The sequence below is a fragment of the Carcharhinus amblyrhynchos genome, unplaced genomic scaffold, assembly GCF_965287045.1.
Source record: "Carcharhinus amblyrhynchos unplaced genomic scaffold, sCarAmb.v2.hapA chromosome_189, whole genome shotgun sequence".
Taxonomy (NCBI): Eukaryota; Metazoa; Chordata; class Chondrichthyes; order Carcharhiniformes; family Carcharhinidae; genus Carcharhinus; species Carcharhinus amblyrhynchos.
The window spans coordinates 26811-42252 of record NW_027649929.1 but is presented as its reverse complement, the minus strand read 5'-3'; the positions used below and the strand labels follow the sequence as shown (position 1 = coordinate 42252).

Below are 15442 nucleotides of genomic sequence, written 5' to 3'. Positions count from 1 at the left end.
GGACTGGAGCAGGTTATAGGGATAGGGAGGGAAGAGGACATTGAGGGGAGCTGAGAAGAGTTGAGAGGTTTAAATCGCGTTGCTGGGAGCAGTGTGAGTGACTGTCAAGCTCCTCAGCCAGCTCTGACGAAGGGTCATCCAGACTTGTAACACTGGCTCTATTCTCTATCTCTCCATGGCTGCTATCAAAAGTTTTTTCAGCATTCTTCTCTGTTTCAGATTCCAGCATCCACAGTATTTGTTTCTATCATCAAGCCCCACTTGATTGTTGCCCCTTCCAAAAACATTCACTCCCTCCACCACTGACACCCAGTGGCAGCCGTGTGTACCATCTACAAGATGCGCTGCAGCAACTCACCAAGGTTCCTTAGGCAGCACCTTCCAAACCCACCATCACTTCCATCTAGAAGGACAAGAGCAGCAGATATTGGAAACACCACCACCTGGAGATTCCCCTCCAAGTCCCTCACCTTCCTGACTGGGAAATATATCACCGTTCCTTCACTGGGTCAAAATCCTGGAACTCCCTCCCTAACAGCACTGTGGGTGTACCTACACCTCAGGGACTGCAGCGGTTCGAGGCAGCAGCTCACCACCACCTTCTCAAGGGGCAATTAGGGATGGGTAATAAATGTTCGGCCCAGCCAGAGACAGTCACGGGCTCCAAAAGGCTAACTTTTTTAAAATGTCACCAGGAAGCAGGAGTCTGGCACGGAGGGTCAGTGGGTGGAGGGTGAGGGAGACAGTGGGTGGAGGGTGAGGGAGTCAGTGGGTGGAGGGTGAGGGAGACAGTGGGTGGAGGGTGAGGGAGTCAGTGGGTGGAGGGTCAGGGAGACAGTGGGTGGAGGGTCAGGGAGACAGTGGGTGGAGGGTGAGGGAGACAGTGGGTGGAGGGTCAGGGAGACAGTGGGTGGAGGGTCAGGGAGTCAGTGGGTGGAGGGTCAGGGAGACAGTGGGTGGAGGGTGAGGGAGACAGTGGGTGGAGGGTCAGGGAGACAGTGGGTGGAGGGTGAGGGAGACAGTGGGTGGAGGGTGAGGGAGACAGTGGGTGGAGGGTGAGGGAGTGTGTGGGTGGAGGGTGAGGGAGACAGTGGGTGGAGGGTCAGGGAGTGTGTGGGTGGAGGGTGAGGGAGGTAGTGGGTGGAGGGTGAGGGAGACAGTGGGTGGAGGGTCAGGGAGAGTGGGTGGAGGGTGAGGGAGACAGTGGGTGGAGGGTGAGGGAGACAGTGGGTGGAGGGTGAGGGAGACAGTGGGTGGAGGGTCAGGGAGTGTGTGGGTGGAGGGTGAGGGAGACAGTGGGTGGAGGGTGAGGGAGACAGTGGGTGGAGGGTCAGGGAGACAGTGGGTGGAGGGTCAGGGAGACAGTGGGTGGAGGGTCAGGGAGACAGTGGGTGGAGGGTCAGGGAGACAGTGGGTGGAGGGTCAGGGAGACAGTGGGTGGAGGGTCAGGGAGACAGTGGGTGGAGGGTCAGGGAGACAGTGGGTGGAGGGTGAGGGAGATAGTGGGTGGAGGGTGAGGGAGACAGTGGGTGGAGGGTCAGGGAGACAGTGGGTGGAGGGTGAGGGAGACAGTGGGTGGAGGGTGAGGGAGTCAGTGGGTGGAGGGTCAGGGAGACAGTGGGTGGAGGGTGAGGGAGACAGTGGGTGGAGGGTGAGGGAGACAGTGGGTGGAGGGTGAGGGAGACAGTGGGTGGAGGGTGAGGGAGTGTGTGGGTGGAGGTGAGGGAGACAGTGGGTGGAGGGTCAGGGAGACAGTGAGTGGAGGGTGAGGGAGTCAGTGGGTGGAGGGTGCGCAGTTTGGATTATGGATGGAAAACAACGGCTCTCAACATTAATATTCCCAATATTAACCTGGGGGGAAATTCTCTCCATGACGGACAGCTGTCTGGTTGGTTAGTAATGGTGGCAGTTGTCGGGAGAGTTGGTGAGGTGGAGCTGGAGAGGGTCAGCGTACATGTGAAAACTAAACCAGTGCCTTGGGATGATGGTGCTGAGGGGCAGCACATCAATGGGAACGAGGAGGGAAGGGGATAAGAATCATTGAGTCACTCCCGACAGGTACTGTATAGATGGGGTGTATCTCACTCCCCAACCCTGTACATGTCCTGGATGAGGGGGCAGGATTCAGCTCAATGGGACACTCAGACACAGTGCTCTCTCCTGGCGATATAGATTCCATTGCCAGTCGATTTGGCACGCAGAGTTCCATTGTGTGGGTAGAAGTGACCCATGGCAGCATGGATCGACTGCTGCTGTTCCATCACCTCCTCATCTTCATCTGTCTGAGAGTCTGGTACTGAGGGTGAGGGAGTCAGGTTCTGGGCTGAGAGAACCTCTACCTGAGAGAGAGAGACAGAGAGACAGAGACAGAGAGAGAGACAGAGAGAGAGAGACAGAGAGAGATGGAGAGACAGAGAGAGAGAGACAGAGACAGAGAGAGAGACAGAGAGAGATGGAGAGACGGAGAGACAGAGAGACAGAGAGACAGAGAGACAGAGAGAGAGGGAGTGAGAGAGAGAGAAAGAGAGAGACAGAGAAAGACAGAGAGAGAGAGAGAGGAAGAGACAGCGAGAGACAGAGAGAGCGTCAGAGAAAGACAGAGAGAGAGAGAGAAAGAGACAGAGAGAGAGAAACAGAGAAAGACAGAGAGAGAGATAAAGGGACAGAGAGAGAGAAAAACAGAGAAAGACAGAGAGAAAGAGGAAGAGACAGAGAGAGGGACGGAGAGAGAGAGAGAAAGAGAGAGAGAGACACAGGGAGAAAGAAAGAGGGAGGGAGAGAGACAGAGAGCGAGATGGGAAGAGAGAAATAGAGAGTGAGACAGGGAAGGAGAGAGAGAGAGACACAAAGAGAGAAAAAGAGAGAGAGAGACCGAGAGAGAGAGACAAAAACAGAGAGAGAAAGACAGGGAGAGAAAGACAGGGAGACAGAGATAAAGGCAAAAAGAGAAAAAGAGAAATAGAGAGGTAAAGGGAGCAACAGTACAGAGAGAGAGAAAAAGACAGGAAGAGAGAGACAGAGTGGAACGTGAGATAGGCAGAGGACAGGGAAGGGTAGAGAGAGGGAAAGGAAGCAAATAAGATGGAGAGACAGTGTGAAAGAGAGACAGAGAGAGAGAAAGAACAAATCATCGATTAGAATCAAACCTGATGCAAATGTTGAGGATATTTTCAAATTAATTGTGTCTAACCCCGTGCTGTACCTGTCCTGGGAATGTTTGATGGGGACAGTGTAGAGAGAGCTTTACTCTGTATCTAACCCCGTGCTGTACCTGTCCTGGGAGTGTTTGATGGGGACAGTGTAGAGAGAGCTTTACTCTGTATCTAACCCCGTGCTGTACCTGTCCTGGGAGTGTTTGATGGGGACAGTGTAGAGAGAGCTTTACTCTGTATCTAACCCGTGCTGTACCTGTCCTGGGAGTGTTTGATGGGGACAGTGTAGAGGGAGATTTACTCTGTATCTAACCCTGTGCTGTACCTGTCCTGGGAGTGTTTGATGGGGACAGTGTAGAGAGAGCTTTACTCTGTATCTAACCCCGTGCTGTACCTGTCCTGGGAGTGTTTGATATACACATCTCTGTAACCTGTGCTCAGTGCTCCTTCCACTCACATTGTCAGCCACTTCAGGTCTTGAACAGCAGGTTAGGTGTAAAGATTCGCATTCTAATCAGTAATCTCTAAACTGTCTGTGCTTTATATGCTCTGTCTGAGGCCAGAACTCTCCATTCACCTGACGAAGGGACTAACCCAAAAGCTTGTGAGTCTATTATCAAATAAATCGGTTGGACTAAAACCTGGTGTTATCAGACTTTTTACTGTGTTTACACCAGTCCAACGCCGGCATACCCACATCGTGTTTGATGAGGACAGTGTAGAGGGAGATTTACTCTGTATCTAACCCCATGCTGTACCTGTCCTGGGAGTGTTTGATGGGGACAGTGTAGAGGGAGATGTACTTTGTATCTAACCCCGTGCTGTACCTGTCCTGGGAGTGTTTGAAGGGGACAGTGTAGAGGGAGATTTACTCTGTATCTAACCCCGTGCTGTACCTGTCCTGGGAGTGTTTGATGGGGACAGTGTAGAGGGAGATTTACTCTGTATCTAACCCCGTGCTGTACCTGTCCTGGGAGTGTTTGATGGGGACAGTGTAGAGGGAGATTTACTCTGTATCTAACCCCGTGCTGTACCTGTCCTGGGAGTGTTTGATGGGGACAGTGTAGAGGGAGATTTACTCTGTATCTAACCCCGTGCTGTACCTGTCCTGGGAGTGTTTGAAGGGGACAGTGTAGAGGGAGATTTACTCTGTATCTAACCCCGTGCCGTACCTGTCCTGGGAGTGTTTGAAGGGGACAGTGTAGAGGGAGATTTACTCTGTATCTAACCCCGTGCCGTACCTGTCCTGGGAGTGTTTGAAGGGGACAGTGTAGAGGGAGATTTACTCTGTATCTAACCCCGTGCCGTACCTGTCCTGGGAGTGTTTGATGGGGACAGTGTAGAGGGAGATTTACTCTGTATCTAACCCCGTGCTGTACCTGTCCTGGGAGTGTTTGATGGGGACAGTGTAGAGGGAGATTTACTCTGTATCTAACCCCGTGCTGTACCTGTCCTGGGAGTGTTTGATGGGGACAGTGTAGAGGGAGATTTACTCTGTATCTAACCCCGTGCTGTACCTGTCCTGGGAGTGTTTGATGGGGACAGTGTAGAGGGAGATTTACTCTGTATCTAACCCCGTGCTGTACCTGTCCTGGGAGTGTTTGAAGGGGACAGTGTAGAGGGAGATTTACTCTGTATCTAACCCCGTGCCGTACCTGTCCTGGGAGTGTTTGAAGGGGACAGTGTAGAGGGAGATTTACTCTGTATCTAACCCCGTGCCGTACCTGTCCTGGGAGTGTTTGAAGGGGACAGTGTAGAGGGAGATTTACTCTGTATCTAACCCCGTGCTGTACCTGTCCTGGGAGTGTTTGAAGGGGACAGTGTAGAGGGAGATTTACTCTGTATCTAACCCTGTGCTGTACCTGTCCTGGGAGTGTTTGATGGGGACAGTGTAGAGGGAGATTTACTCTGTATCTAACCCTGTGCTGTACCTGTCCTGGGAGTGTTTGATGGGGACAGTGTAGAGGGAGATTTACTCTGTATCTAACCCCGTGCTGTACCTGTCCTGGGAGTGTTTGATGGGGACAGTGTAGAGGGAGATTTACTCTGTATCTAACCCCGTGCTGTACCTGTCCTGGGAGTGTTTGATGGGGACAGTGTAGAGGGAGATTTACTCTGTATCTAACCCTGTGCTGTACCTGTCCTGGGAGTGTTTGATGGGGACAGTGTAGAGGGAGATTTACTCTGTATCTAACCCCGTGCTGTACCTGTCCTGGGAGTGTTTGATGGGGACAGTGTAGAGGGAGATTTACTCTGTATCTAACTCGTGCTGTGGTTGATCTGATGAGCAATTTCTTACTTCCTCTGGAGTCCGTGTCATGTCCCTCATGCTGTCTCTATGGTTGCTGAGTGGAATGGGAGGTGGGAGTATCCTTTGGCCCACCAGTCGCTCTCGCCCACTGTATCGCAGGCTGTTATTCAGGCTGTAGCGAAAGTTCCCAAACTGGTAATTCGGGACCATGGGGTTCTCACTTGTTGTCGACCTCAGGCTGTAGCGATGGCTGCCAAAGGCTGGAGGAGGGAGTGTGATCTCTCCGTTGGGGCACTGCAGGTCCCGGGTGCTGGTCCTCAGTTGCTGCTGTGTGCCCGTCACCTGGGTCTCCTGTAGCATCGGCTCCTGCTCCAGCTGCACAAAACGGAGGAAGGCGGGTGAGAAAATTGAGGCCAAGGCTTTGGGCCTAATTCCAGGGAGTAAAGACAAACCCTTCCCTTCACCCATTGCCGTGACCCCTTCACACATCATCCCCAATCCTTCCCTTCTCCCGCCGCCAACGCTCTTCAACTCACATCGTCCTCCCGACTCCCGCCTCCGTCCTGAAGCCTGGCATCTACTGAGGCTGACATGGAATTACAGCGGCGGATAGAGGGCTGTCGGGACATGGTGGAGATCTCCTCCCTGCAAAAGGAACAGGCACCAGTGGCTGAGCGTCAGCTGCACGTCACATCTCCCACAGCCACTTCCCATCAACCCATTCAGATACAAACACTCCCCACGACCCCACACAGGACCCCATTTACCCTCCCCCCGACACTGAGGGGAAATTTAGCAAACCGCCTAACACGCACATCTTTGGACTGTGGGAGGAAACAGGAGGAAACCCACGCAGATTCTGCACAGACAGTGACCCAAGAAGCGATAGGAGCCTAGGTCCCCTGGCGCTGTGAGGCAGCAGGACTAACCACTGTGCCACCGTGCCACCAAATGCAAACATTCCCCCTCCTTCCAAATACAAACGTTTCCTTCCTCAAGTCCAACGTAAACATCCGTCGACTCAGATCAGACACACTCCACGCCTCTGTTCTCGTTAGAGTTTAGAAGAATGAGGGGAGATCTCATTGAGACGTATAAGATGATGAATGGGATGGATAGGATAGAGGTGGAGAGACTCTTCCCGCTCAGAAAGGACAGTAGGACTAGGGGGCACAGCCTCAAGATAAAGGGGGGGCGGTTTAGAACGGAGTTGAGGAGGAACTTCTTCACTCAAAGGGTGGTGAATCTCTGGAATTCTCTGCCCGTTGAAGTGGTGGAGGCTGCCTCGCTAAATATTTTTAAGACACGGGTTGATGGGTTCTTGATAAGAGAGGGGATTAAGGGTTATGGGGAGAGGGCGGGAAAGTGGAACTGAGCCACAACAGATCAGCCACGATCTTATTGAATGGCGGGGCAGGCTCGAAGGGCTAGATGGCCTACTCCTGCTCCTATTTCTTATGTTCTTATGTTCTTAATAATCTCTGCTTGCAGCTGAAATGCAAATTCTTTGTTCGAGGTACTGCTTCACGACACCAGGTGGCGACCATTCAGAACATCAAACCGATCACAAATATCGCAATAATTGCTCCCGCCCTGCTCCTCCAGACCCTTTAAACAATCCTCTCATTCCCACCACTCCCATACTTCTCCCTTATCTATTACCTTCATAATCTTAGAAGTGTCTACAAGATCTCCCCTCATCCTTCTGAATTCCAATGAGCATAGCCTCAGTCTCTCCTCATAAGCCAACCCTCTCAACTCCGGAATCAACCTAGTGAATCTCCTCTGTACCCCCTCCAGAGCCAGTATATCCTTTCTCAAGTAAGGAGACCAAAACTGTACACAGTACTCCAGGTGTGGCCTCAACCAGCACCTGATACAGCTGTAATATAATCTCACTGTTTTTAAACTCCATCCCTCTAGCAATGAAGGACAAAATTCCATTTGCCTTAATTACCTGCTGCAACCTGCAAACCAACTCCTTGAGATTCCTGCACAAGGACACACAGGTCCCCCTGCACAGCAGCACGCTGCAATTTTTTACCATTTAAATAATAGTCCATTTTGCTGTTACTCCTACCAAAATGGATGACCTCACATTCACCAACATTGTACTCCATCTGCCAGACCCTCACCCATTCACTTAGACTATCTGTATCCCTTTGCAAACTTTCAGCGTCCTCTGCACATTTTACTCTGCCACCTATCTTAGTGTCAATTGCGAATTTTGACACTTGGTCCCCAACTCCAAATCACCTATGTAAATCGTAAACAACTGTGGTCCCAACACTGATCCCTGAGGCACACCACTAGTCATCGATCGCCAACCAAAAAAACACCCATTTATCCCTACTCTTTGTTTTCTGTTAATTAACCAATCCTCTATCCATGTTAATACATTACCCCTGCACCTTTATCTTATGCAGCAGCCTTTGGTGCGGCACCTTGTCAAATGCCTTCTGGAAAACCAGATACACCACATCCACAGGTTCCCCATTGCCCACTGAGCATGTAATGTTCTCAAAGAATTCCACCGAATTAGTCAAACATGACCTGCTCTTCATGAACCCGTGCTGCATCTTACCAGTGGGACAATTTATATCCAGGTCTCTCGCTATTTCTTCCTTGATGATGGATTCAAGCATTTTCCCTACTACAGAAGTTAAGCTAACCGGCCTATAGTTACTCGCCTTTTGTCTACTTCCTTTTATTTAAACAGTGGTGTCACATTTGCTGTTTTCCAATCTGCGGGAACCACCCCAGAGTCCAGCGAATTTTGGTAAATTACCACGAGAGTATTTGCTATTTCACCCGCCATCTCTTTTAATACCCTGTATCAAGCAGCAGTCCTTCCAGTGAATGTGAGAAAGTCCTGAGAGGGTCTTCCTGTACCAGCTCTGAAAGGGGCACCACTGCTGGGAAGGCCGGGTAATAAATGGGTGCTTACAGTTTGAACACCATCTCCTGAGTCTTCTTTTTATGGTAATGGTTCACAGCAACAACGGCCACCACCAGAGTGATGAGCAGCATCAGTCCCACCGCACCAATGGCTATGAATGCCATGGACAGCATGCTCACATTACCCTCCTTGGTATCTGGGGAATAGAAAGAGAGAGAATCACACAAAGTGATAGTACACGGAAACTGAGTAAGATTCCTCTACACTGTCCTCGTCAAAACACTCCCAGGACAGGTACAGCACGGGGTTAGATACAGAGTAAATCTCCCTTTACACTGTCCCCATCAAACACTCCCAGGACAGGTACAGCACGGGGTTAGATACAGAGTAAATCTCCCTCTACACTGTCCCCATCAAACACTCCCAGGACAGGTACAGCACGGGGTTAGATACAGAGTAAAGCTCCCTCTACATTGTCCCCATCAAACACTCCCAGGACAGGTACAGCACAGGGTTAGATACAGAGTAAATCTCCCTCTACATTGTCCCCATCAAACACTCTCAGGACAGGTACAGCATGGGGTTAGATACAGAGTAAATCTCCCTCTACACTGTCACCATCAAACACTCCCAGGACAGGTACAGCACGGAGTTAGATACAGAGCAACTCTCCCTCTACACTGTCCCCATCAAACACTCCCAGGACAGGTTAATGCTAAATTGGTCTCTGATGGGTTTGCAGGGCTCTAGTATTGGAACTCACCAGCTATTTTGATGTCAGTTTGTCCAGTTCTGCCCCCAATCGAATTGGTGGCTTCACAAACATAGGTTCCAGCATCTTCAATGGAAAGTGGACCAAGAAATATCAGTTTGTTCCCCAGTGTTCGGCTGTTGTTGGGTAATGAACTTTCTATTCTAATTGGCATTGCAAAGGGAGCAAAAATGTTAACAATTACACAGTTTTCCAATCGTAAACCCTTTCCCATTTACTCCCACTGTGCACAATCCCAATGGACCCAAACTCCTTCCCATTCACTCCCACTGTACACAATCCCAATGGATCCAAACTCCTTCCCATTCAGTCCCACTGTATACAATCCCAATGGATCCAAACCCCTTCCCATTCACTCCCACTGTACACAATCCCAATAGACCCAAACCCGTTCCCATTCACTTCCAGTGTAAACAATCCCAATGGACCCAAACCCCTTCCTATTCACTCCCACTGTACACAATCCCAATGGACTCAAACCCCTTCCCATTCAGTCCCACTGTACACAATCCCAATGGATCCAAACCCCTTCCCATTCACTCCCACTGTACACGATCCCAATAGACCCAAACCCCTTCCCATTCACTCCCACTGTACACAATCCCAATAGATCCAAACCCCTTCCCATTCACTCCCACTGTACACAATCCCAATAGACCCAAACCCCTTCCCATTCACTCCCACTGTACACAATCCCAATAGACCCAAACCCCTTCCCATTCACTCCCACTGTACACAATCCCAATGGACCCAAACCCCTTCTCATTCACTCCCACTGTACACAATCCCAATGGACTCAAACCCCTTCCCATTCACTCCCACTGTACACAATCCCAATGGACTCAAACCCCTTCCCATTCACTCCCACTGTACACAATCCCAATGGACTCAAACCCCTTCCCATTCACTCCCACTGTATACAATCCCAATGGATCCAAACCCCTTCCCATTCACTCCCACTGTACACAATCCCAATGGATCCAAACCCCTTCCCATTCACTCCCACTGTACACAATCCCAATGGATCCAAACCCCTTCCCATTCACTCCCACTGTACACAATCCCAATGGATCCAAACCCCTTCCCATTCACTCTCACTGTACACAATCCCAATGGATCCAAACCCCTTCCCATTCACTCCCACTGTACACAATCCCAATGGATCCAAACCCCTTCCCATTCACTCTCACCGTACACAATCCCAATGGACCCAAACCCCTTCCCATTCACTCCCACTGTATACAATTCCAGTGGACCCAAACCCCTTCCCATTCACTCTCACTGTACACAATCCCAATGGACCCAAACCCCTTCCCATTCACTCCCACTGTGCACAATCCCAATGGACCCAAACCCCTTCCCATTCACTCCCACTGTACACAATCCCAATGGACCCAAACTCCTTCCCATTCACTCCCACTGTATACAATTCCAGTGGACCCAAACCCCTTCCCATTCACTCTCACTGTACACAATCCCAATGGATCCAAACCCCTTCCCATTCACTCCCACTGTATACAATCCCAATGGACCCAAACCCCTTCCCATTCACTCCCACTGTACACAATCCCAATGGATCCAAACCCCTTCCCATTCACTCCCACTGTATACAATTCCAGTGGACCCAAACCCCTTCCCATTCACTCCCACTGTACACAATCCCAATGGACCTAAACCCCTTCCCATTCACTCTCACCGTACACAATCCCAATGGACCTAAACCCCTTCCCATTCACTCCCACTGTACACAATCCCAATGGACCTAAACCCCTTCCCATTCACTCCCACTGTACACAATTCCAAAGCATAATCACCTTTTCCAAACAAAGCCATTGGCTGGAGGATTCCCATTTTCCTCACAGGTAAGTTCAGCCTTTTCCATGCCCACATACCAATCCTTGGAGGATTTGTGGATTGTGACTTCTGGAACATCTTGGGGAAGGAAGGTTTGGAGATTTATCACATCTTAAAATAATAGTGTGGACGTATCTCAACACTTATACACCACCCCCACCCCCCCAATCATATCAGATACAGAATAAATCTCCCTCTACACTGCCCCCATCAAACACTCCCAGGACAGGTACAGCACGGGGTTAGATACAGAGTAAATCTCCCTCTACACTGTCCCCATCAAACACTCCCAGGACAGGTACAGCACGGGGTTAGATACAGAGTAAATCTCCCTCTATACTGTCCCCATCAAACACTCCCAGGACAGGTACAGCACGGGGTTAGATACAGACTAAATCTCCCTCTACATTGTCCCCATCAAACACTCCCAGGACAGGTACAGCACGGGGTTAGATACAGAGTAAATCTCCCTCTACACTGTCCCCATCAAACACTCCCAGGACAGGTACAGCACAGGGTTAGATACAGAGTAAATCTCCCTCTACACTGTCCCCATCAAACATTCCCAGGACAGGCACAACCCAGGGTTAGATACAGAGTAAATCTCCCTCTACACTGTCCCCCATCAAACACTCCCAGGACAGGTACAGCACGGGGTTAGATACAGAGTAAATCTCCCTCTACACTGTCCCCGTCAAACACTCCCAGGACAGGTACAGCACGGAGTTAGATACAGGGTAAATCTCCCTCTACACTGTCCCCATCAAACATTCCCAGGACAGGCACAACCCAGGGTTAGATACAGAGTAAATCTCCCTCTACACTGTCCCCCATCAAACACTCCCAGGACAGGTACAGCACGGGGTTAGATACAGAGTAAAGCTCCCACTACAGTATGCTCTGTTTTACTCACAGTGTACACTCAGTTGAAGATCAGTGCGGGCTGGCTTTGAGAATGTGGAATGATTGACCAGGCACGAGAGTTTGTGACCCTCCATCTCCCTGACTGGGTCCAGATAGAAGTTGCTTCTGATGGTGGATGTTCCATCTGCATTCTTGATGATGTTTTCCTCCTGTTCTCCAGGCACATCATGTTCCCAGCTGACTGTTGCTGGCGGCAGGCTACCCTTGGCAATACAGGTGGCAGCTAATGCCCGTCTGTCACCCTCCAGCAAGGCCCGGGAACCAGGCACGATGGAGACCTCGGGGGGCACTGCTCAGGGGAAGGGAGAAGATGGGTGCAAGGGAAGGGGAGAGAGGAGTGAAGGAGGGAGGGGGAGGAGAGAAGAGGGTGGCAGAAAGGAGTGAAGGAGGGAGAGGGAAACAGAGAGGAAGGGAATGGGTGTGAGAGGTGGAGAGAGAATCGAGGTGTGAAGAGAGACAGATGGAGAAGAAAGAAAGGTGGGAGATGGAGGTTAGGTAAGGAAGAGGGAGAGAGACAGGAAGGAGCATGGGAGAGAGGGATAGACAGATATGGAGAGGCACGAAAGGGCCAGAAGTTGGTGGGAAAGATGGAGAGATAGTGTGAGAGAGAAAAGAAATAAGAGTGGAGAGAAGGGAGATAGAGAAGGGGAGCAAGGAAGGAGAGAGGAGAAACGGAGGGGAGTGGAAGGCAGCAGGCATAAGTGAGGGAGAGGAGAGAAAGGGAGGGATTGAATGGAGAGAGAGAGCGAGGAATGGTGAGAATGAGGGGGAGATTTGGAGAGAGTGAGAGAGGCAGAGAGAGATAAAGCCAGGGAGGTGGAAAAAGGGAATCATTGAGAAATCAATGGGAAGAGGTGAAGGTAGAGAAGGAGTGGAGAAGGGGAAGGTGAAAGGAAAAATGGAGTGAGGGAACAGGATGAAAGGGTGAATTGAGAGGGAAGACGAGAAACAAGGAGGACGGGGGAGAGTGAGACACAAGAGGACATATTGAGCAAAAGAATGAGGCACAACATTGTCAGGGGTAGCATTGTAATGGGGAGGGAGCGATGGATCTCAGTTAGTGCGTAGAGACTGGAGAAGTTGGGATTGTTCCTTTGTTTAATAGTGTTCAGAATCACTGCGTAGAAATTGTTTCCGGTGGTGGGGGTGTTAGTAACCAGGGGATTTAAATTAATTGGCAAACAAATGAAGATTGGCACTGAGGGCTACTTTAACACAGCAATATCCAGGTCGTGTAGTGACTGGGTATCCGATATTCCCGCCTGGGCCCGGATAGCCTGTCCCTGCAGTTTTAACCGCTGCATTAAAGTTTGGGGCTTCCACCTCAACTCGGCTTGTATTGTGGTCTTGCACAGATGCCAATCTGAAGTAAACTGGCATGGCGGCAGCGTTGAAGCAAATTGGTGAGTTCATTTGGCAATTATGCTTGGATATCTGTTTAGTCCACACTACTGGGGGACTACAACAGTGGGAGCCTCAAGAGGTGACAGTGACAGCGGAATACTTCAAAGAACAAAGAAAATTACAGCACGGGAACAGGCCCTTTGGCCCTCCAAGCCTGCCCCGATCATAATACCTGCCTAAATTAAAACCGTATGCACTTACAGAGTCCATATCCTTCCAGTCCCACCATGCTCATATATTCATCCAGTTGCCCCTTTCAATGCCACAATCGTACCTGCTCCCACCGGCTCTCCAGGCAGCACATTCCAGACATTCACCACCCTCTGTGTAAAAACCTTGCCTCGCACATCTGCTCTAAACTATTCCCCATGCACCTTAAACCCATGCCCCCCCCTAGTACGTGACTTTCTTGCCCTAGGCAAGAACATCTGACTACCCACTCGATTCACACCACTCATAATCTTGTAAAACCTCCATCGGGTCACCTCTCAACCTCTGTCATTCCAGTGAGGACAAACCCAAGTTTATCCAATCTTTTAGCTCATATCCTCCAGACCAGGCAACATCCTGGTAAACCTTTGCTGCACTTTCTCTAAAGACCACCATTTCTCGTGAAGGAGTCAGCCGGGGGTGTGTGTGTGTGCGTGCGTGCGTGCGAGCGTGGGGGTGGACCTTTGGCTTGCCAGAGCACCCATCGATGTTGGGCACAGCACTCAGCTACAGCCGGACACTGGCTCAACCATTGTGGGTGGCACAGTGGTTAGCGCTGTTGCCTCAAGTGCCAGGGAATCGGGTTCAATTCCAGCCTTGGGTGTACTGTGTGGAGTTTGCATGTGCTTCAAGTGTCTGTGGGGGTTTCCTTCGGATGCTCTGCTTTTCTCCCACAGTCCAAAGATATGCTAGTTAGGTGGATTGCCATGAAAAAATTCTCCTTAGTGTCCCAAGATGTGTAGATTAGGGGGATAAATAACGGGGTCATGGGTTAGGCCTGGGTAACAGACTGAATGAATCGAATGGCTTCCTTCTGCACTGAAGGGAGTCTATTCAAACTTGACACAAGATTGTCCGCTGGAAACTCGCCAGTACCACACAAATCTGACCAATGCCTTTTACTAGATGCAATTAGTGCCATCTTCTCAAGTGCAATTATGAACAAGGTGATAAATGTTAGTTAGCCAGTGACAACCACATCGCATGAACTAGTAATTTAAGCACACGGTGTTGTGGAGTGGTCACACCCAACAAAGATATTTAATCTGCGGGATGGCATGCACGGACCTGAAAGTGCCCTCAGGGAATTGGCAGGCCGTCTGGTGGAGGGCGCGTCCATCAGGATTGCAGGTGTCCCTCATAATTTCTCATGACTCCTTCACGAGAAATGACGGTCTGAAGTCACCACACCAGAAAGATGTGGACGCTTTAGAGAAAGTGCAGCAGAGGTTTACCAGGATGTTGCCTGGTCTGGAGGATATGAGCTAAAAGGAGGGGTTGGATAAACTTGGTTTGTCAACCTATCCCACCGGCTCCGTCACAATGTGACCTGCACCTCTCCACCCCTGTCTCACCCGCCCTCGAGGCAACGAGTGGAATTTTCCAGACGCACTGTTCAAAATTCCACTGATTTCGGCAGGACAGGAAGATCCCACTAGTGAGAGAGGCCATAAAATTCCACGCCGCGAATATCCCAGGAGGGATTTGGTCTTCAGAGGGGCACCTTGGCAAGAGTGCCAGGTGTGCAGCCACCTTGTCCACGTGCCCTTGCAGGGAGGGGTTTCCAGTCAATGGGGGATGATCAGAAGACCTCCTTCCCTCAGTATGCCCCCTGCGAGGCCTTTATTGAGGGTCACTGGGCCAATGAGAAGGTTGAGTGGGCCGATGCGCTCGGGAAAAGCTGTCAGCTAGTTCAATCTGCTCTTTCACCCAACGACAACCCTTCTCCACCCTGTCTATTAACTCCAGGGCCTGGCATCCCATCCATCGGTTACACAACACCACTGGCAAAGCAGCTTCCAAGCACTTCATCCTGCAAAGTCCCATCACTGGCAAAATGGGAACGTCACTGGGTTAGTAACCAGTGTAGGTGCTCTGGGGATGCTGGTCTGAATCCCATCTTGGCAGATGGCGAAGCATGATGGTGGCACAGTGGTTAGCACCGCTGCCTCACAATACCAGGGATCTGGGTTCGA

The 15442-nt window shown here is 50.6% G+C and overlaps 1 protein-coding gene across 1 annotated transcript in view; it reads right to left on the bottom strand.

Moving 5' to 3' along the window:
* Positions 1-1751: 1751 nt before the first annotated feature.
* LOC145338820 (nectin-4-like) overlaps positions 1752-15442 on the bottom strand; it is a 35883-nt gene continuing 22192 nt past the window's right edge. The window contains exons 3-9 of the mRNA XM_080183231.1: positions 11842-12141; positions 10889-11006; positions 9066-9217; positions 8351-8498; positions 5940-6048; positions 5452-5778; positions 1752-2339 (exon numbers count right to left, since the gene is read on the bottom strand). Of these exons, the coding sequence (XP_080039357.1) occupies positions 2142-2339; positions 5452-5778; positions 5940-6048; positions 8351-8498; positions 9066-9217; positions 10889-11006; positions 11842-12141 (1352 nt within the window). The 3' untranslated portion in view covers positions 1752-2141. The remainder of the gene's footprint in view (positions 2340-5451; positions 5779-5939; positions 6049-8350; positions 8499-9065; positions 9218-10888; positions 11007-11841; positions 12142-15442) is intronic.